The 23,221-nt window shown below is 39.1% G+C and overlaps 1 protein-coding gene across 1 annotated transcript in view; it reads right to left on the bottom strand.

Annotated features, from left to right (window-relative positions):
• The window catches only part of LOC126162992 (chromosome transmission fidelity protein 8 homolog), a 40,553-nt gene extending 19,439 nt beyond the window's left edge, over window positions 1–21,114 (bottom strand). Inside the window, exon 1 of the mRNA XM_049919847.1 lies at window positions 20,981–21,114. Within this exon, the coding sequence (XP_049775804.1) occupies window positions 20,981–21,000 (20 nt within the window). The 5' untranslated portion in view covers window positions 21,001–21,114. The remainder of the gene's footprint in view (window positions 1–20,980) is intronic.
• Window positions 21,115–23,221: the final 2,107 nt, after the last annotated feature.

Raw genomic sequence — 23,221 nt, 5'->3', positions numbered from 1 at the left:
TTTCTTGTAGGCAGTCTGTCCTTGCCATTCTTTGACCTTGACGTGACTTACCAAACCGGAGCTAAGTGGACTTATAATTCAACATGTAATCAAAATAACAGTAAAACTTGGCACTTTCCACTGCAAAGTAAGCCGTATTACTGGAGGAGGAGGTAATGAAAGTAGCAAGAAATGTCCCAAAGGTACCATCAGAGCAAATCTAACTAATGTAATTACTATTAAAAAGGCTGAATGCTGAGATACTGTTGGGAATTACCCAAAGATAAACAACAGTGCCGGTTCATGTATGCTTATGTACAAATCGCACAATTTTACTTGGCCCCTCTCTGATGGGTGCACTTCAGCTGACTTTGTGCCCCTCTGGAATGTTTGTGCTCATTGCCAACCTTAGCTATGTAACAGTACTGCATGCTGTAGCAGTAAATGGCCATTGGGAATCTAGTGTTGATTCATGTGTGGTATTGTAAGCAGTGACTGACAATATTATTTGTAAAAATAATCAAAGAGTGTGATCCGCCAATTATCACTTTGATGGAAATTTTTAGAAGCCACAGAACTGACAAGATATCTTACAATACACCCATAATACTCTTTAAGATTAGCAAAAGGAAAACAAAAATCATGCACACAAAAATTATAATTGTAAGACAATAGCTGCCCAAGGACTAAGGCAGCATTGCACCACAGTGTGGCCCATATGAGTCAAAAGGGCCAACTGATTGACCACCATGTCGTGTTGCATGACATTTTGCAGATGCTGTAAGCATACCAATCTCCCAGCTGTTGCTCGTTTGGAGACCTTGCAGCCACTACGTTTCATTTACATAGCTCCTCAGTTCAAAGTTGACATCACAAAGTCAAGTGCACTCATACCAGTCCTCTCACCAAGGAAAAATTCCTGACACTACTGGGAATCGAACCCTGACCCTCCGCATTGCAACCAGATATGGTGATCACTGAGGGGCGGACTATCTCATACACAGCCAGATTAAATTCCAGCAGTGGTTGAATTTTTCATCAGCAGAACCCAGTAGTAACGGGAGACAATGTGGTAAAATTCAAGTTCTGAACACCACAACTAATTTCTTAGAAAATGTTGGGTGAAACGTCAAACAATATTTTTAGTCATATAAATGTTTAACTTCGTCATGTTACCTTCTGTTAGGAACGTGGATGCACACGACGACAGTGATATGATTTATAAATTATGGAGTGCAGCAATCAGTCGTCTTACGCAGATTTCAGCTAGTGCCTGGCCACTATTAATGCACTATTGTCTAGTCTCAACACATGTCCGTTCCCTGTTGTTCGGGCATCAGTCACAGTTCTTTGAAGGAAAATAGTGCAGTGATAATGACTAGGCACTCGCCGAAATCTGGATTTCGTCGGGGGGGGGGGGGGGGGGGGGGGGTGTCACGACTCTAGCAAAAAAAAAATTATTTTAATGCTGTGTACGAATGAAAACAATGACTGGGATGCTTGAGGAAAGCATATATAATACCCTCACCAATGTTGCAAATAGATACATAGTGTGTAAAATGTATCTAGTAAATATCCTTGTGTCTCAATAGTTAGTCTGTTAAGCAGAAACAGAAGTCCACTTGTTACAGACATACTGATTAACGATGTGTTCTGACACTAAAAAGCAGCCTGTGCCTCTATGCAGATATTTATCTACTATATTGACACATGAACTCTTACACTGGGCAATGCTAAACAAATAGTCTCCAATTCCTGAAAATAAAAGGAAAGAAAAAGGATTATTAATTTTCTTTTCAAGACCTGGGAACAGTGTGTTTCTGCATTGGTATTAATATTGAGATCTAGAAAGTTTATGGATTTGTTATGATGGATCTCTATTGTGAACATAACTGCGCTTGTTTCTTACGTAAAAGCTGTAATCTCCCTTGGTTATCCCAGTCTCAAAGACATTTGCAGCCTAACAGTCCCACTGTTCCTCTCCCACAAACAGCACAGTTCAGTCAAGGGGAAGGGAAAACAGGCATGAAGAGGTAAGAGGAAAGTCAAGGCAGCAGTAAGAGAAAAGAACAGTAGGGGCGTGGAGGGAAACGGTGAGGACACGTTTGTGCACCAGCACCACTACCGACCCTTATCGATCCCCATACCACTCCATGATCACAATACAATTGAACACTAGGGGGGGAAAAGACAAGGAAAGGGGAAACAAGATGGCAGAAAAGACCACACAAGTCATAGGGAAGAAGGGGGGATAACATGGCTGGTGTGGAGGTAACACCAAGGCCTTCACAATCATCAATGCTAACTGAGGGACTCCAATTCCAGAGGGAAATTCTAGGACATAAACCTGGGAGGACAAACCACTATCACAAAGAAAGCTGAGAACATTGGGCACTGCTATACAAATAGTCTCCAATCACTGAAATACAATGGTCGTCCACTAATAACTGTACAAGGAAAGTGGGAGGGCACATTTAGTGTGAAGGGTCAAAATGTGGGGGCAGTCCAGCACAATATGCATCACCATGACGGGGAACTTGCAACTACAAACCGGGGGCAGCTCATTGTGGAGTAAAAATCCACGTGTCAACCTAGTAAAGTTGATTCGAATAGGGTAGAGGATTAGATGCCAAACTCCCGCCAGGAGAGGTGGAAGGAAGAATGCTACATGATGAGATGGTGAGGGTCTCTTTGATTGTGTGAAGATAAACAGGGGGAAAGGCTCTTTGCCTTTACAAATGTCTGCTTGTGTCTGTGTATGTGTGGATGGATGTGTGTGTGTGTGTGTGTGTGTGTGTGTGTGTGTGCGCGCGCGCAAGTATATACCTGTCCTTTTTTCCCCCCTAAGGTAAGTCTTTCCGCTCCCGGGATTGGAATGACTCCTTACCCTCTCCCTTAAAACCCATATCCTTTTGTCTTTCCTTCTCCTTCCCTCTTTCCTGACGAGGCAACCATTGGTTGCGAAAGCTAGAATTTTGTGTGTATGTTTGTGTGTCTATCGACCTGCCATATCATAGTGTGTCATATTTGTTCCCACACAAGAAGAAAATTTGGAAACAGAGCACCATAAAATTTATTGGCACTCTTAAATGCTCCAACCATGTCCTAAATGCTCCAACCATGTCCTGACTTGAGATCTTACATACGAGACAAAACTTACACTAAGAGGAACCCACACAATATTTGAAGGAATTTTGGCACCTTTTACAGGCGAAGACTGACACACAAACCTGAAATCTACGAATGCTGTCATTTATTTTTAAGTGATCAATTAATAAATCATAGCCAATTATATTATCTACATTTATTGTAAGTAAACTCTTTCTGAGTTTGCTAACAAATATATTTCAGGAAGTTTTAGGGAACCAGTAGTTTTTATTACAGGTTTTTGTGTTGCCTTAACAGAAAACTCGTTTTGTATATTTGCTTCAATTCTTATAGGGAATTAAGAACTTTCTGGCTCAACAAACCAAAAGATAATAGCTAGGCTTAATTTAAAGTTATTTGTTCATTACCCCATAACTAATTGCACCATCCAAAATGCAGTCCTACTGTGAATACTGTTCACGAACACACAATGAGTTGGGTGACATCTGCAAGCAGCTGGAAATTGCTCTGACTACTGTCAATTGATTGGCAGCTGCTGTGAACTGGTGTGTTGGAAGAGCTCCTGAAAGTCGTGTACCTGCGATACCAGTACGAGAGACACCTCAAGTACTATCCTCTCTGTAGATCCTGTCTCCTCTGCAGAATGTACACGATCTGTCATTATTCGTCAACTTGACTGCGAGTGGCATGTCAATGGTAGTTCCAAGCATCCCGTATAGGGTGAACAGGGACCAGGGAGGACTCAGGGCACTGTACTCATCCCCCTAACCACCAAGTTCGAGGTGCTATGTTTCGCTGAAACAGAGAGTTGTCACCGATTTGTATGGTGTCAAGAGGCAAAAGCAGAAGGGTGCACTCAGTGTGTATTCCTGGGGCCTCGTTCAGCATACTGAAGAGGCTATTCCAGGCCATTGATGGAACAGCATGCAACCAACTGCACACACATGATGGAACAAATAATGCCTGCCCTCTGGGCTCCGAGGTTATACTTGGGGCATTCCAGCGACTGGCAAAGAAGTTTGAGAAGACCAACCTTCTGCAAGGAGTTTCAATGAAGCTCATAATTTGCAGCATATGTCCCCAGAATAGATCTCACCCTTTGTTTCTGATTTGAGTGGAAGGACAGAATGAGAGGCACTGAAGGTTTTGTGACAAGCTAGACTGCAACTTCCCGGACTTTTGACATAGGGTTGAGAACTGCAGGGTTCCTGTAAATGGGTCAGGTGTGCATTACACATCAGAGGCTGCTATTCAGGTAGCTGACTGTGTATGGGGTGCACACAAGGGTCTTTTAGATTCAGTGACTCTCCATCCAATCCGGAAAACAATAGCTGTAGGAAAACCAAAATTATCAATGTAAGATCAAAAGAGGTGAAAAAATAAACTTTCTAACGGTTAACTGTTGAAGCATTTGTAATGAAGTGCCAGAGTTTGAAGCACTCCTGAAGAGAAGTGAAGCTCACATAATACTAGGTACAGAAAACTGGTCGGTACCTGAAATTGATAGCAGTGAGATTTTTTGAGGAAAATTTAAGTGTATATCAAAAGGCTAGGCAAATGGGAAATGGAGGTGGTGAATTTGTCACAGTAGACAAAAAACTCAAATCAACTCTAACCCACTGAGGCAGAAACTGAAGCTGCATCTGAGATTGTTTGGGCAAGACTCAGTACCTGGGTGGGCATGACTGGATCCTCCTCTTGCCCACCAGAATCGTCTCGTAATGTAGCCAAAAACTTTACAAAAAATTTTCTTGTACCAGAGTTTCCTGATCACACCGTAATCATCGGTGGAGACTTTAATCATCCAACAATAAACTGGGAAAATTACAATTCTGTTAGTGGTGGAAACAATAAGAAATTCTGTGAAACATTACTAAATACCTTCTCTCAAAACCACCTAGAACAGATAGTTAGGAACCCCACTCATGACTGAAATATAGCGGATCTAATGGCAACAAACAGACCTGACCTCTTTGAGGATGTCCACATCAAAAATTGTATTGGATCATGATGCGGTTGTGGCAACAATCATTACCAAAGTACAAAGAACAACTAAAATGAGCGTAAAGATATGCGTGTTCAGTAAACTAGGTAAAAAGTCACTGGTGCCATATCTCAATGAGCAACTGGAAAATATCAGTACAGGGCAGGACCATGTAGAGGAACTATGGTTCATAGTTTAAAAGAATAGCTGACCATACACTGGATAGACATGTACCCAGCAGAACAGTTCATAATGGGAAGGTACTTCCATAGTACACAGTCACTGCAAAGAAACTTCTGAAAGGAGATTATTACATAATAGGTATGAAACAGTGTGGAGCTACAGTTAGAGATGCTGAATGAAACTCATTTGGTTGTCAGGAGAGCATTGCATGACAGCTTCAATGACCAACGTAGCAGAATATTGTCAAATGACTTTTCAAAAAAGAGCAAAAGCTGAAATGCTTAACTCTGTTTTCAAATGTTCCTTTACAAAGGAAAACCAAAGAGAATTGTCCTAATTTAATCATTGTAGCACTGAAAAGATGAAGAAATAAGTATTAGTGTCAGTGGCGTTGAGAAACAGCTGAAATCTTTAAGATTTAACAAAACTCCAGGCCTCGAAGCAATCCCTGTCAGATTCTATATTGAATTTGCAGTTGAATTAGTCCTTCTTCTAACTGTAATGTATTGTAGAACCCCCGAACAAAAAACAGTGCCCAATTCTTGGAAAAAGGCACATGTCACATCCATCTAAAAGAAGGGTAAAAGTGATCCACGAAATTACTGTCCAGTACCCCTGGCATCGATTTGTTGTAGAATCTTATAACAGATTCTGAGCTTAAACATAATGAGATATCTTTAACATAATGACCTTTTCAATGCCAACCAGCATGGGTTTTGAGAATATCGATCGTGTGAAACCCAACTTGCATTTTTCTCGCATGGCATATTAAAACCTTTGGATCAACGCAATCAGGTAGATGCAGTGTTCCTTGATTTCCGAAAAGCACTACATTTATTGTCAAAAGTACAATCATATGGGGTAACAAGTGAAATTTGTGACTGGATTGAGGACTTTTTGGTAGGGAGGGCACAGCATGTTACCTTGGATGGTGAGTCATTGTCAGATTTAGAAGTAACTTGGGGTAGGTCCAAGGGAAGTGTGTTGGGACCCTTGCTGTTCATGTTGTATATTAATGACTTTGCAGACAACATTAATAGTAAAATCACCATTTTTGAAGATGATGCAGGTACCTATAATGAAGTACTATCTGAGAGAAGCTGCATAAATATTCAGTCAGATCTTGATAAGATTTCAATGTGGTGCAGAGATTGGCAATGTGCTCTTAAATATTCAGAAATGTAAACTTGTGTACTTCACAAAATGTAAAAACATAGTATCCTATGACTATGATATCAATGAGACACTATTGGAATCGGCCAACTCATACAAATACACTTTGTAGGGATATGAAATGGAATGATCACTTACACTCATCGTGGGTATGGCAGATGTTACACTTCCGTTTACTGGTAGAATAGTGGGCAAGTGTAATGAACCTAAAAAACAGATAGTTTACAAATCATTCGTCAAATTGTTCTAAAATATCGCTCAAGTGTGTGGGACATGTACCAAATAGGTCTAACAGGAGATACTGGAAGTATACAGAGAAGGGGCATTTTGTTGCCTGACATAGGTCAACAAGAGCATATTTTAATCGGAAACAGTACAGTTCACAACTTGACATAGACATGACACTCATAACTGATGATGGTCTTTTTATCAATTGATGATTGTTACTATGCAGCATACTCTACAGCAGACCATTGGACATTTCATTTTAACAGTTTTAAACATGTGTTTAAAAAAAAAACTGTTCACTGTATGAATTGTCAAGCAATCATGTCAACTGGATGACCCTTGAAGATAGACGTAGACACTCCTGATGAAGTATATTAACAAAGTTCCAAAAACGGACTTCAAATGATGATTTTACAAATATACCTATATATCACTCATATAGAGATAGTGAAGATAAGATTAGAATAATTACTGTATGTAGAAGCATTCAAACAATCTTTCTTCCCACGCTCCATATGTGAATGGAACAGGAAGAAACCATAATAACTGGTACAATGGGATGTATCCAGTGCCATGCACTTCATGGTGGTTTGCAGAGTATACATGCAAATATACAAATACTATGCAAAGCTGCAACTACTTTCACTGATAAATATGAAATAGTTCTATGATATAGCAACAGAAAATCCGCATCATGAATGAAGTACAGTATTTGTTTCAAAGCCATTTTTGTTTTGTGCCAGTTATGCACAAGGCAATGAAACCAGTACATTAAAGACATTATGTGTGTACATGGGAGATGTCGCCTGTAACTGAAAGAGAGTAAAGATCTTAGCCAAAGATCCTGTCTCCCCATCCCCAGTGCATCATGTGTCACACAGAAGAATTTATGTCCTGTTTGACCCAAGTGCATCAGCTGTTGTCCAATACCACAAAGTTACAGCTGCAAATTCCTAAAATGAGATCACAAAAGTAAACCTTATTAAAATGAATTTTGGCATTGAAATTGTACTTGGCTGTAATAATATGAAGTGTGTTGTCTACTTCTTGGAAACTTTTTATTGGGACTTCTGTATTAGTTTTTTATAGCATCTCAGCATTCTGAAACAAATCTATTACCGTATTTACTCGAATCCAAGCCGCACCTGAAAAATGAGACTCTAAATCAAGGAAACAAAATTTTTCCGAATCTAAGCTGCACCTGAAATTTGAGACACTGATTCAAGGGAAGAGAAAAGTTTTAGGCCGCACCTCTAAATCAAAACAAAGTTGGTCCATTCTAATATGAGACACAATTTAGATCGAATGAATGACGATACAGCTACAGTAGTTTGGTTCAAGTCTTAAGCTTAGCAGTTAAGCTTTACCCGGTAGCCATTGCAGTGTGTCAGGCGCTCCGTCCGTATTTATACAGGTACCATTCCTTTTCCATGTGCTTCGCCTGGTTTGAATTGATTGCTTTATTTTATTTCATCTGATAAGTACCGTTCTCTTTGTTATAGGTGTTTATGTCACTCTAAGCTGAAGATGCATACTGTACTGTGTCATGCATTGTTTTTCACATTGACAGCCTGTCGCCACTCGCGGCATGGCTTGCTTTTGTGCGTGCTACCACTGCTTACAATTAAAAGAGAGAGAGAGAGAGAGAGAGAGAGAGAGAGAGAGAGGAATCATCTCATTAGCAAAACAATGGCAAGAGACTGCTATTTGTTGTTACTTACACTGCTGCTTTCTTTGATAATGATCAACAAGAACCAAATAATAGACTGCGTATGATTGAAGATATTCTGAACGACAGTAGAGCAAAAATTTTTCTCTGTTTGAAAATCTTTGCAGACGCCTCTTTAGTACATTACATTCTGCACAGAAATTAGAGTCATCTTAGATTTAAAAATCTAGTGAATTGCCGTGCTTCATTTCTGACTATCACTATTACGCATAAGAATAATACGAATATAAATATGACATGATATGTATATTCTTCCGCGTTTGCTGTTGTCTCACTCTAGTTTCGTAGTTGATTAGGCAGACAGAATTTAAACGAGATAGCAGCAAACACGAAAGAATGCATGGCAAAATGTTTATATTCGTATTATTCCTATGATGAAGAGAATACTGCATGTGATTCACAATTCATAAAAGTTCCTATTAACAACCATCTCTTCTCACAGGTAGGAAAAAAATTCAGAACGTAGAGTTGGCCATATTGGCAAACATCCCTAACAGTCTTGCCAGTCGGATTTTCATAGTACATTGAAACGCTGCAACATTCGAAGATGAACAATATGGAATTTGTATTTACTTCGATGGACAATGTATGAAAATGCAGTGGTCGAAACTCGGGGCGGAGGAAAAAAGCTCGTCTCCCACCTTCTCTTTTTTTAAATTTATTTACTGACGCACAGGTTTTGGCACCAGTGTTAACATAGAGTATAGATTTAAGTGTGAGGAAGTCGTTTTAGAAAGTATTTGTACGGAGTGTAGCCTTGTATGGAAGTGAAACATGGACGATAAATAGTTTGGACAAGAAGAGAATAGAAGCTTTCGAAATGTGGTGCTACAGAAGAATGCTGAAGATTAGATGGGTAGATCACATAACTAATGAGGAGGTATTGAATAGAATTGGGGAGGAGTTTATGGTACAACTTGACAAGAAGAAGGGACTAGTTGGTAGGACATGTTCTGAGGCATCAAGGGATCACAAATTCAGCATTGGATGGCAGCGTGGAGGGTAAAAATAGGAGAGGGAGACCAAGAGATGAATACACTAAGCAGATTCAGAAGGATGTAGGTTGCAGTAAGTACTGGGAGATGAAGAAGCTTGCACAGGATAGAGTAGCATGGAGAGCTGCATCAAACCAGTCTCAGGACTGAAGACAACAACAACAACAACAACAACAACAACAACAACAACATTTATCTTTGTGCCTGCAAAGCACACCTGTGTAGCGCTACATATATTCGATGGCAGAAGTTAGTTGTGGCGGCACCTACTAACATTTTTCAGAACTTCCACTTACTTTGCACTCGATTCTAAGCCGCAGGCGGTTTATTGGATTACAAAAAAACGGAAAAAAAGTGCGGCTTACATTCGAGTAGATACGGCAACAGTGATCTGTGTGCCAAAAGTAGTTACAGGCACTTTGAAGAGAGAGTAATGCAGCTGAGCTAACTTTGAGGTAGCTTGTGATGTTGCAAAAACTGAAGACATTGTTATCTGAAATATCAGCTTGAAAACATCAGTAGAAAAAGTATAAAAATTAGATAATAACCTCTAGCAAATTGTGGTACCATAATATTGGCAGAATATTTCACAAACCACCTCAACTGTTAAGAACTCTTAGAAAAATGGACTTTAGTGCCTCAAAAACCAACCAACCCAACCTTGGAACCATCCACCGTGTCAAGGTGCTACAATCAACTAAAGTTAATCTCAAAAACTATAAGGCCTCGTGAGGAAACTAAATCACAGCTGAACTTTGCAAAAGTCTCTCTCCAAAAATCTTTGAAACAATTTGGATAAATGAAAGAATGACAGATGAATGAAAGATGGCCTTGATTCACCTACTGCATAAGAAAGTGTCCAAAGCAGATCCCAAAAGCTACAAAAGGATCCCACTCCTAGACACAACCTACAGCATATTCTTTAAAGTCCTACTAAACAGAGCAGAACCCCTACTAGACCATCAACTTAGAGAATACCTAGGAGCTCTCAGGAAAGGAAGATTCCTCTCACAACAAATTCCAAACCTCAAAAACCTCAGGGCCTACGAAAAATGAAGAGGAAAACTATACACCCTCAATTTCACTGACTATCAGAAAGCATATGACTAAATGGACTGGGAATCCCTCATCTCAAAACTAAAAGAACTAAACTTACATAACAAACCTAATCAGAGAAACCCTAACCAACACATACTCCAAAGTGAAAGTCATGTGAGAACACTCTAAATCTTTTAAAATAAAAATTAGTGCATGGCTAGGAGGACTCTCCTAACTGCTATTCAACTACATCCCATAAAAAGTATTCAGACAGTGGAACACGGAATCCGGCTAAGAACAAGAACTAAGGTATCAAAGTAAACTGCCTAGCCCTTGCAGAGACCTGGCAAGAAGCCAAAGAATAATGGAATATAGAAAAAATAAAGATTAACTGACATTCCAAAAAGAATATATTCTCTTGAAACACAAAAATAGAGACTATAATACTTAAAATCATGTAGGAAAAGACAGAAAGCTACTTACCCAAAGATGCCCTGTTAAGTTGCAGACAGGCACAATTGAGAAACTCTTACACACTTCACTTCATGACACTACAATACTACAATTTGAAACATGGTTGTGAGCCTGCAACCACACAAGAATGTGTTGTGGTCTGCAGTCCAGATACTGGTTTGATGCAGCTCTCCATGCTACTCTATCGTGTGCAAGTTTCTTCATTTCCCAGTACCTACTGCAACCTACATCCTTCCGAATGTGCTTATTGTATTCATCTCTTTGTCTCCCTCTACGATTTTTACCCTCCAATAATAAATTGGCCATCTCTTGACGCCTCAGAATATGCCCTACCAACCGATCCCTTCTTCTAGTCAAGGTGTGCCACAAATTTCTCTTCTCCCTAATTCTATTCAATACCTCCTCATTAGTTATGTGATCTACCCATCTAATCTTCAGCATACTTCTGTAGCACCACGTTACAAAATCTTCTATTCTCTTCTTGTCCAAACTATTTATCGTCCACGTTTCACCTCCATACATGGCTACACTCCACACAAATACTTTCAGAAATGACTTCCTGACACTTCAATCTATATTCAATGTTAACAAATTTCTCTTCTTCAGAAACGCTTTCCTTGCCATTGCCAGTCTACATTTTATATCCTCTCTACTTCGACCATCATCAGTTATTTTACTCCCCAAATAGCATAACTCATTTACTACTTTAAGCATCTAATTTCCTAATCTAATTCCCGTAGCACCACCCGATTTAATTCGTCTACATTCCATTATCCGTGTTTCGATTTTATTGATGTTCATCTTATATCATCCTTTCAAGACACTGTTCATTCCGTTCAGCTGCTCTTCTAGGTCCTTTGCTATCTGACAGAATTACATCATCGTCGAACCTCAAAGTTTTTATTTCTTCTCCATGGATTTTAATTCCTACTCCGAATTTTTCTTTTGTTTCCTTTACTGCTTGCTCAATATACAGATTGAATAACATCGGGGATAGGCTACAACCCTGTCTCACTCCCTTCCCAACCACTGCTTGCCTTTCATGTCCCTTGACTCTTATAACTGCCATCTGGTTTCTGTACAAATTGTAAATAGCCTTTCACTTCCTGTATTTTACTCCTGCCACCTTCAGAATTTGAAAGAGAGTATTCCAGTCAACACTGTCAAAAGCTTTCTCGAAGTCTACAAATGCTAGAAACATAGGTTTGCCTATCCTCAATCTATTATCTAAGATAAGTCATAGGGGTCAGTATTGCCTCACGTGTTCCAACATTTCTATGGAATCCAAACTGATCTTCCCCAACGTCGGCTTCTAGCAGTTTTTCCATTCGTCCGTAAAGCATTCGTGTTAGTATTTTGCAGCCGTGGCTTATGAAACTGATAGGTCGGTAATTTTCACATCTGTCAACACCTGCTTTCTTTGGGATTGGAATTATTATATTCTTCTTGAAGTCTAAGGGTATTTCGCCGGTCTCGTACATCTTGCTCACCAGATGGGAGAGTTTTGTCAGGGATGGCTCTCCCAATGCTATCAGTAGTTCTAATGGAATGTTGTCTACACCCTGGGCCTTGTTTCGACTTAGGTCTTTCAGTGCTCTGTCAAACTGTTCACGCAGTATCCTATCTCCCATTTCATCTTCATCTACATCTTCTTCCATTTCCATAATATTGTCCTCAAATACATCACCCTTGTACAGACCCTCTATATATTTCTTCCACCTTCCTGCTTTCTATCCTTTGCTTAGAACTGGGTTTTCATCTGAGCTCTTGATATTCATACAAGTGGTTCTCTTTTCTCCAAAAAGTCTCTAATTTTCCTGTAGGCAGTATCAATCTTACCCCAAGTGAGATATGCGTCTACATCCTTACATTTGTCCTCTAGCCATCCCTGCTTAGCCAATTTGCACTTTGTGTCCATCTCATTTTTCAGATCGTTTGTATTCCTTTTTGCCTGCGTCATTTACAACATTTTTATATTTTCTCCTTTCATCAATTAAATTCAATATATCTTGTGTTACCCAAGGATTTCTACTAACCCTCGTCTTTTTACCTACTTGATCCTCTGCTGCCTTCGCTATTTCACCCTCAAAGCTACCCACTCTTCTACTGTATTTCTTTCCCCCATTCCTGTCAATCACTCCCTAATGTTTTCCCTGAAACTCTCTACAACATCTGGTTCTGTCAGTTTATCCAGATCCTATCTCCTTAAATTCCCACCTTTTTGCAGTTTCTTCAGTTTTAATCTACAGTTCATAACCAATAGTGTGTGGTCAGAGTCCACATCTGCCCCTGGAAATGTCTTACAATTTAAAACCTGGTACCTAAATCTCTGTCTTACCATTATATAATATATCTGAAACCTTCGAGATCGCCAGGCCTCTTCCATGTATACAACCTTCTTTTATGATTCTTGCATCAAGTGTTAGCTATGATTAAGTTGTGCTCTGTGCAAAATTCTACAGGCACACAAGAATATGATTTGTATAATAGGCCTACAGCTAACAGGTTGCAACAAGATTTAACTTGGCCTGATTTCTACAGCGACTATGGGTGTGTCTTCTCTCCGAAAATCCAAAATAATTACCTAAAAAAATAACAAAACCATTAACACGGAGGAAAATCAAGAATAGATGGTTATTATACCAAACAAAACTATAAGGTGTCTATACTCACATGTACTGACTGATGAACTGATTTATGGGCAAAATGCACTGATCATATCAATATTACAGGTACTGTAACTGACATAAAAATGGTACTTGTCAATAAAAATTATAGATACATGATGTAGCACACATCAGTGACAGCTCAGAAAATATTAAGCCAATCATCCAAATTAGGCGTGAAATGAAATTAAGTTAGCTTTCTTGCCTTCTGCCTGTAAAAAAAAAAAAAAAAGAAAAAATCATTTGATGCTATAGCTTCCAAAAACTCTGAACAAATTTTATATCAAAATTTTAAACAGAACTGACATAAATTTTACAAATTAAGTTTTCTTACTGGAAAAAGTTTTAAAGTATAATTTAATGACTAATTTGTCTTATCAAAATCTGACTGTAGATCTAAAAACTGGTCTCAATAGCATAATAACTGATAGCTCTTACCAGGCCAGAATAGTTCATGATGTGTGTAATACTGTAAACAAAACTTTGCGTTATTTTCAAAGTACAGATAACTGTGACAAAAACTTAACTATAAGCATTAATGTACAGCTTAATGGGTATCATCCATTAATAATGAAATCTGATAAAGGCAATGGCCTAGTTGTTGATAGGAAACAGGAGAACGTAAAAAAAATTTTGACAGGTTTTTGAGGAAAATCATGTTTTTGAAGATACATGAGGACCCCACTGCAGTTTTGCAAAGAGAATTGGATCCTCTACACAGTAATGATGCTAAATTTCTACTCAGACCGCTTCACAAGACAGCTGACTAACAACAAGTCACAGCCTAAAAGTCACGATCTCAGTTCAAATTCTGTGCGAGCATACTGAGTAACTGGCTCAGTGTTTTTCAATTAAAACAAGGGAGAAGGTGGGTGGATCGATGCTTATAAATATATAGAATGTGCAACTCTATTAATGAACACTAATCTACCTACCTGCTCCCATGATTTGATTAATAAACATAGATCCATTTAGTCAGCTCAAACAGATTGATTGCCTCGTCATTTCACACCACATTTGATACATTTCCATGTGTGTGCAATTAATACGTGAGACATGCACTAACGGACGACATTGCCGTGCAGAACTATAGCACTTGGATCAGTCCACTTTATAGCAGTCGCTGCCATAATCACAAAATATTTCTCTCGAAACTCACTAATACACTGGTTTCAATTTCGGAGCTAGAAATACACTGCCTCTCATTGGTTATGTCAAAGAAACATCCCATTGGCTACACAAACAGATGCGTTGCCAACCTCTGAGCAGTAGATAAGCAGTCCTGTGTGCCACTGGATCTACATCTACATCCATACTCCGCAAGCCACCTGACGGTGCGTGGCAGTGACTTCAGCCCTCTCATTCTCAGAAAAAAGGCTTTTTCATTCTTCCATTCACAGAGCTGTTTCCACTCCTTTACCTGACGAAAATCTCGATGCTGAGAGCAATTTGATTAAAACTATCGCAGTCAATAATGGATACAAACCATCCATAGTGGACAATATTTTCAAAAATAAAACCAATAATAGAATAACCACAATTTGCACTTCTTTAGCGGTTCCTATAAAACAAACACGATCATGGCTGTAAAATAGCATTTTCTACTAATAACAGGTTGAAAAATAATCTTATTCGTAATTTGAAAGCAGTGCATTCTCCCTTACAAAAATCAGGTGTCTATAAAATTCCTTCTGACACATGTCTAGCTTATTAAATAGGACGAGCAATTGCTGTTGTATTTAAAGAACATGTCCTGGATAAAGGAGGTACAAACGTTTATAACTCGTCCTTTAGTGATCTTATTAATCACAAGCAATAAGCTTCTGTTCATGCCAGCATCCTGGATGCAGAAAAGCTTCAGACTCAATATACTTCTTCTTTAATGGTATAAAGCCATAACTTAGAAATGCCTAAAATTGACACTTTTTCCTTAGAGTAAACTCTAAAATCTTACCTTCCCCCACCTTTTTATTTATTACATGGTAATTCATTTTTACATAAAATGTACAGAATATCAGCTAGTCTGTTGTTCTGTATAAATTTTTATTTTACATAAAACTAGCTGTTGACTTGTGAGATGAACACTTATATGCTATTTGAAATATATATGTTTAATGCAAGCAGCTGATTTCTTCAGTTGTTAATAGGGCGGCACAGCTTATTTTGTGTCCATGTTGTGGTAACTTTGGCCTGTGAGACTCTTAGATGCCACCTCCAGTGCATATTTTCCTCATATAGTGTGCCACGTCAAGCAGCTATAATTTTTACTGCCAAGTACCAATGTTATGTCAGTTCCAGTACCTGTGATTTTTTATGGTTTTAAATGTAATTTTAATAAGTTATTTTATATGATGATAGCATTTTGTTCATAAATCTGTTCGTCTATCACAACATTTGAGTATGGTCTTCTTAAATTTGTTCCGTATAATAATTATCTATTCTTGGTTTCCCTCTATGTTAACAATTTTGTAATTTTTTAGGCTATTGCTTTGAATTTTCTGATGAAGATACCGATAGTGTCAAAACCAGGTCAGGTTCAATCCTGTTGTAACCAATTGGATGAATTACACAAATCACACCATAATACAAAAATGAAACTGGAGGCACTATACACAGTCACAACCATCACCAAGCATGGCCCAGATAAAAGGCTGCAGATCAAAGAAAGGAAAATATTAAGAAAGAATTCCATAACAAACTAATCCACATCAGAAATGAAACCCTTTGCCAAATAACTGGAATACCCTCATACACAATTACGAAACGAATAATTGATATTATGGATACATTCTCAGAATGTACCCAAACACTGTGAACCAATTTTTTTTTTATTACATACATAAAAAAGAGGTTCATGGAAACAGAATAATAAACAATTCCAAATCACAGAAATTATGCTCACAGGTAAAGCTACGAAAAAACATTACCAATGACAAAAAAATGAGGGTCAAAATCAAAACAAATGAATAACACAAATCCTGAAGAAGAAACGAAAGCAACACCAGAAAGAATGAAACAATAATGAGTTAACAGCAAGCCAATGAATATTAAAAAGGGGTTGGTCTAATGTACTCCAAAGTCAGATGAAACGAAAGAAATTTAGTGGTTCGCTATTAAGTTTTAAGTTGATGTACTATAAGACTATTTACAATTTTGTAAGGAAATTGAACTTCACTATTTGATTAAATGAAAAAGTTATGGTCCTGATTTCGAATGAAAGTGTGTTGCACTATTTGTATGACAAGCAAGTAATTATACGAATGTCTGGTGGTTAAAATATACAAGGCATACAGGGTCAATGGAAGCGTCCGATTCCACCCATCCGCTCTGATCCGTGACGTAAGGGTGTTGTTGTTGTGTGCGACGTCATTAAGGCACGGTGTTCATGAGTTGGTTGTTTATGTAGATGTCTTCTTCTTGTGTTTCACAGTGACCTCTAGCGGTGTGTGTGTGTGTGTGTGTGTGTGTGTGTGTGTGTGTGTGTGTGTTTTACTATTATACACTCATGCTCATAAATTAAGGCTAATGCTGATACAAGGTGAAACAACACTCTGTTGGGCAGTTTGCCGGGTGCCAGGTCGTTGCACAATGGTGCTGGCAGCAGTCCACATACGCAGGTGTGTGTGGGTGCATGTCAGAGTACGGTGCAGCGAGTAAGTGTGCAGACGTTTTCAGATGTGATGATGATGATGTTTGGTTTGTGGGGCGCTCAACTGCGTGGTTATCAGCGCCCGTACAATTTCCCAACCTTTGCTCAGTCCAATTTCGCCACTTTCCTGGATGATGATGAAATGATGAGGACAACACAAACACCCAGTCATCTCGAGGCAGGTGAAAATCCCTGACCCCGCCGGGAATCGAACCCGGGACCCCGTGCTCGGGAAGCGAGAACGCTACCGCGAGACCACGAGCGGCGGACATTTTCAGGTGTGCTAATGGTGACTGTGAGTTGAAACTGGCTCAAAGAACACACATTGCTGACATTGTGAGGGGTAGAATACTAGAGCAGCTGGAGGCTGGTCAAACAGAAGTTCGTAGCACGGGCCCTCTGTGTGCCAGAAAGTGTCATCTCACAATAATGGCAACAATTCCAGCAGACAGGAAATGTGTCCAGGCACTACAGTACGGGATGTCCACAGTGTTCAACACAACAAGAAGACCGATATCTCACCATCAGTGCCTGCAGACGGCCACATAGTACTGCAGGTAGCCTTGCTCGGGACCTTACCGCAGTCACTGGAACAATTGTCTCCAGACACACAGTCTACAGATGACTGAAGAGACACGGTTATTCACCCGGAGACTTGCAAGGTCCATTCCACTGACCCCTGGTCACAGGAGAGTCAGTAAAGCCTGGTGTCAAGAACACAGCGCATGGTCATTGGAACAGTAGTCCCAGATTATGTTCATGAACGTGTCCAGATATAGTCTGAACAGGGATTCTCGCCAAGTTTTCATCTGGCGTGAACCAGGAACCAGATACTAACCCCTTAACGTCCTTGAAAGGGACCTGTATGGAGGTCGTGGTTTGATGTTGTGGGGTGGGATTATGATTGGTGCACGTACACCCCCGCATGTCCTTGACACAGGAACTGTAACAGGTCAGGTGTATCTGAACGTCACTTTGCACCAGTATGTCAGTGTTTTCAGGGGTGCAGTGGGTCCCACCTTCCTCCTGATGGATGGTAAAGCACGGCCACACCGAACTGCCATCATGGAGGAGTACCTTGAAACAGAATATATTAGGCGAATGGAGTGGCCTACCTGTTCTCCAGACCTAAACCCCATCGAGCACGTCTGGGATGCTCTCGGTCGATGTATCGCTGCACATCGCACATCTTCAAAACCATACGACACTTCAGGAGCTCCGACAGGCACTGGTGCAACAATGGGAGGCTATACCCCAGCAGCTCGACCATCTGATCCAGAGTGTGCCAACCTGTTGTGCGGCCTGTGTACATGTGCACGGTGATCATATCCCATATTGATGTTGGGGTACATGCGCAGGAAACAGTGGCGTTTTGTAGCACATTTGTTTCGGGACAGTTTTCTCAACTTATTGCAGATACCACTTACAGATCGGTGTCATGTGTGTTCCCTATGTGCCTATGCTATTAGCGCCAGTTTTGTGTAGTGCCACATTGCGTGGCACCACATTCTGGAATTATCCTTAATTTATGAGCATGAGTGTATTTAGTTTGTCCTCACCCTAAAACCCCTAGTTTCCCACGGTTGTCCCTTTAGTTTGACTGTATTTCTGGAGGGAGATATTATTGTCTTATTTATATGTATTTTCATGTTTGTTGTCGTGCGTGTGTTATGATGTCATAGGTGCTATATTGGAGACGCTTAGAATAGCCATTTCCATCATATTGATGACGTCATGGGTCAAAGTGGACAGGTGGAATTGGACACTTCCATAATCCTGAAATATATGTCAAAGAATGCAAATTTATAAAGAAGAAATATTATTGCTCCTTCTGTGAAGAACATGCATCCTGTGATGTGAACCCAAGGCTCCAGCAACCACTCTCTCACAGTATGATTATCTCAATATCAAAATGGTATTTATCTGCATGACACTGAACATTTTTGCTATAACCAAGTAACTCAAAACTGCATTTAAAAAACATGTACTAACAAACAAAGAATGCCTATGGGCTCATACCATGCAAACACTCTGATATTTTGACAGAGCCTAAGGTGACAATTTCAGAATTTAGTCATATTTGCTACATGGATACCTACAAGCCTTAATAGTAAAGCTGCCAAATAGGATTGCCCTAACTCTATCACTGACAAATTCGAGTCTAAAGGCACAAGGGTGTGTACCTGGTCATTAATGAGGCACCAATTCCCATGTGATCACAGATTTACTACTTAGTAATGGGTTGACCTACAGACCTCTATTTTATGCATCTAGCACATAGGCCATCAAGTTGATACAGTGTATAATAAGTAGGGTACATCATGTGGATTTATTATGAAAAAAAAAAAAGTTTTCCACACTGTGCTTTAAATTTGCAATTTTTTTTTTACAAAGGTACAACTTTGTAGAAAGAAATAGTGCAGACCTCTGCTTGTGCTGAGTATCAGTATTAAGTACAAATAATAATGAAAAATATTTGGCATTGGCAGGCAGTTAATAGTTCTTATCTTCACTTAAACATGACTCGACATGAAAAAAAAAGGGTCAAATTTGATGAGCTATAGCACAGGGGGAATAGTTTTAGAAACATGATTGTACTGCACATTTCTAGTCAGTTACTAACACCATGCTTTTTACGATACTTTCAACTGATGCAAATGTGACCACTGCTGCTACAGCACCTCATGAAAACACTTAGTCAGGACACCTGAGAGTGAGGCAGAAAACTGGTAGATAGTACTCATTTCCCAGGTATCATACGAATTTAAAGATGTTGAGATTAACTGTATGTCTCCCGCTGAACAACAGTGCCTTTCATGGCCCCAGTGGAAAACATTCTGTTTGGGTCCCCTTCTCCAGTGTTATATGAGAAGATCTTGTCTCTCACCTATAAATGAACTTGTGTCATTTTTGGATCAAGACGTCAAGAAAAACAATGCTATCTGCATGGAGGTACTGTTTTAAAATATCATTTCCTCCTTTATATTTGAATTTATTTATGAAACTGTTCTTCGCCGAATCTATGTTTATGTGTAACAGTATAGGCCTATATGTAAATAGAAATATTAATGCCTCATTATTGCTTGCAATGTTTTATTTAATTTCATACACGATGTCTTTTTAATTTACAGTAACAAAATAATGATATATCATTCTATTTGTGCACCCAAGATGTGTGTCTAATTCTTTACACAGAAAAAGCATTTAACTATCAGATACAACATATACATTAATAAAAATGACTGATAACCGTTTTCAGCTCTCGTCTGGTTACAGATCTGACCTACAGGTCAACCACAAACATTGTAACAAGTTTTCAAGGAATACACATGGTTTTTATTTACAAATTCCCGGCAGTGTTGAATATGGATGGTATGCGTAAATGGTATTTTCATATTAGTCTTTGCTAATGAATAGAGTCAGTTAGGATATTCTTCTTTGCACTTAAGATTGCTACCATGTACGTAAAGATTCCAGCAAAAAAATCAAGTTGACAATTAAGACATGCACCAAGTATGATTAAATTCTAAAATGGTTACGTTATTACCTCATGGGAGATTGGACAGGGTGGCCCAATAGTAAATTTTGCCAAGAAAAATATTTACGTACATGATAAACGTACGTAATGCGACATCTACATAGATGTCCTATACAACTTGCATGCTATTTATTTCAAATACTGATCATTCGTTCTATTTAAATATAAAAAGTTTTCAATTTGAACATAGGAAACCAAGCCGCATTCTGCATAATGTAGATTAATAAGAAACTTACATTTTCACTGGTATCTGCATATTTCATGAGTAACGTCAACACTTCTGATTTCTGAACACTTCCCGCCAAAAACAATTCTTGCGGAAATGCAGAATAGCCGTAGCAAAGATGAACAGTAGTTACGTGCGCAAAGAATTTCGTCACTCGCATGAATCAGTGAATTTTATACAGAGAACACTTGCGTGTATGTACGATTATATACCTCTTTGGTTCTCGTGTTATACATTTTGGAACACATATACAACGTTACAGCAGGTGTAATCTTTTAATGAGCTTACATGCATTAAGCATATACTCTCAAGGAAATTGGAAAAATACACTGACTTCACAGTGCTTTGCAAATATAGATTAGAATGTTGTATGCCATATAAAGAATACAAATTTCAGCTCTTCCTCAATGAAGGAGGAATAATGAGGCTAATGGAATGCATGTTAGCGGTAAATCCAAATAAAGTGCACTATTAAAGTTATGCACCTATTACGATTTTTACCACTTTCATCTATAAAAATATTGTGCTCAGTCCTACCTACAGTTCCCGTTGCCCTTTATCTAATGCACGCTTGACAAAGTTCATTTATTTTATCACCATCAAGCAACTACAACAGTAGCACTAATGTCATTCAGTCCGAAGTCTTCGATAAGTAGTACCATTTGTAAATACGTCCAAAGCAGTTCACTGGCTTTTGGTATTCTTTATTCTGATAATGTTAATGTATGCAATTGCTTTTGTTTGTATACTTTCTACTAACGAGTAACTTCATTTGACAATGTTTTTTTTTCGAATTTATGCACAATTAATGTTGAATCATTACTTCCCTCAAAGTTATACACTTTCATTACGATCTTTTCGTTTCTTGAACAAGTGGCTCTCATGAAGAGCGATTTGGCGTCAAACAGCTCACAGCAGATGACTGTTATTGCAAATTGTTGGCGCTATCGATAATGGGAAAAGGAGAAAGAAATTGAATGTCTGACAACACATATCCTCATATATTATTTAGTGTAGTGTAATGACTGAAGATTAACATAAGAATTACTAACAGGATAAACCTACTAAAAATTGAACTGCTGCAGCAAAAACTTTTTTTAAAAAGCAGTTTATAACCTTTAACTTCCATAACATAGTTTCTGATAATCAAAGACAGCAGAATGTTGAGACAAGAATCTTTAAAAGCACTAAATCCAAAATTATTACTTTTATAAAACTGTAATACAAGCATCTTGATTCATCCCCTTTATCAAACAAACATAATAATGGTACCCACTGGTCTTTCGACGCAGGTTACAAACTTGTAGATGAAAGCCCTTTTCATAAATACAGAAATCTATAATGAATACAAAATGATGCTTCCCTTCTGTTGAGCAGCCCAAAACCCTTGCCACTATCTTGTCCAGTAATTCAGCAGCACAGAACGTGTATATAGCGTATTTTCCATCTACACAAGCAACATAACATCTCCCCACTTTTGCTTAAAACTTCGCAAATTGTGTTACGTCCTCCTCATGTCACATCAGTTTCACTAATCAGTGCCCTCTGAGGCAGCAGCTAGCCTTGCATCACAGATCACGGGAAAACCTATAAAACTTGGTGTAAGACTTCCTTTCTCTAAACCTGTAATACGCCAAAGTTGTTTATCCATGCTTTTTTGTCACCTGAGAGATGTTTATAAGCTGATTATACATTTCTTAATATGGCCCAAACGCTCATCTCTTGCCAGGCAGAGTTCCATCGTCCAGAACAAGTGCTTTCAGCTTCATTGTCCACAGTGGATACGTGCAATAAACTGCACAATGGGCTGGGTGCCAGTATGATGCTAGCCGAGGCCATTTTCCCCAAGACAACACAAGGCTAGCTTATATCTGTCGATTTCCCCCCCCCCCCCCCTCCCACTAGCAATTCTACAAAGGCCGCACTCCCTCATCCGGAAGGGGGTCAACTTCGGTACTGCACTGTTGCGACTCTCCTGTCCTGTACCCTCAGCGCGTCTCAATGCTGAAGCTCCCTCATAAAAGCCATTTAAAAAGAAGATTCGACATCAGTGCGTACAACCACTGTATTATAAGACCCCATCTAAGTCAGCTCATTTACGGTCAAATTATTTATCAATGATGAATGAAAGAGACCAGCCACACAGCTTGCTGCTTTTCAAGGCTTCTTGCATGAGACCACGGAAACATTTTCCTGCTGACCAAGCCATTTGTTTTTGTCCGCTATTCGAGAGATGTCATGGCACAATTAT

Source organism: Schistocerca cancellata, chromosome 2 (assembly GCF_023864275.1).
Source record: "Schistocerca cancellata isolate TAMUIC-IGC-003103 chromosome 2, iqSchCanc2.1, whole genome shotgun sequence".
Lineage (NCBI taxonomy): Eukaryota > Metazoa > Arthropoda > Insecta > Orthoptera > Acrididae > Schistocerca > Schistocerca cancellata.
The sequence above is the reverse complement of the archived record's forward strand: the minus strand, read 5'-3'. Positions and strand labels throughout refer to the sequence as shown.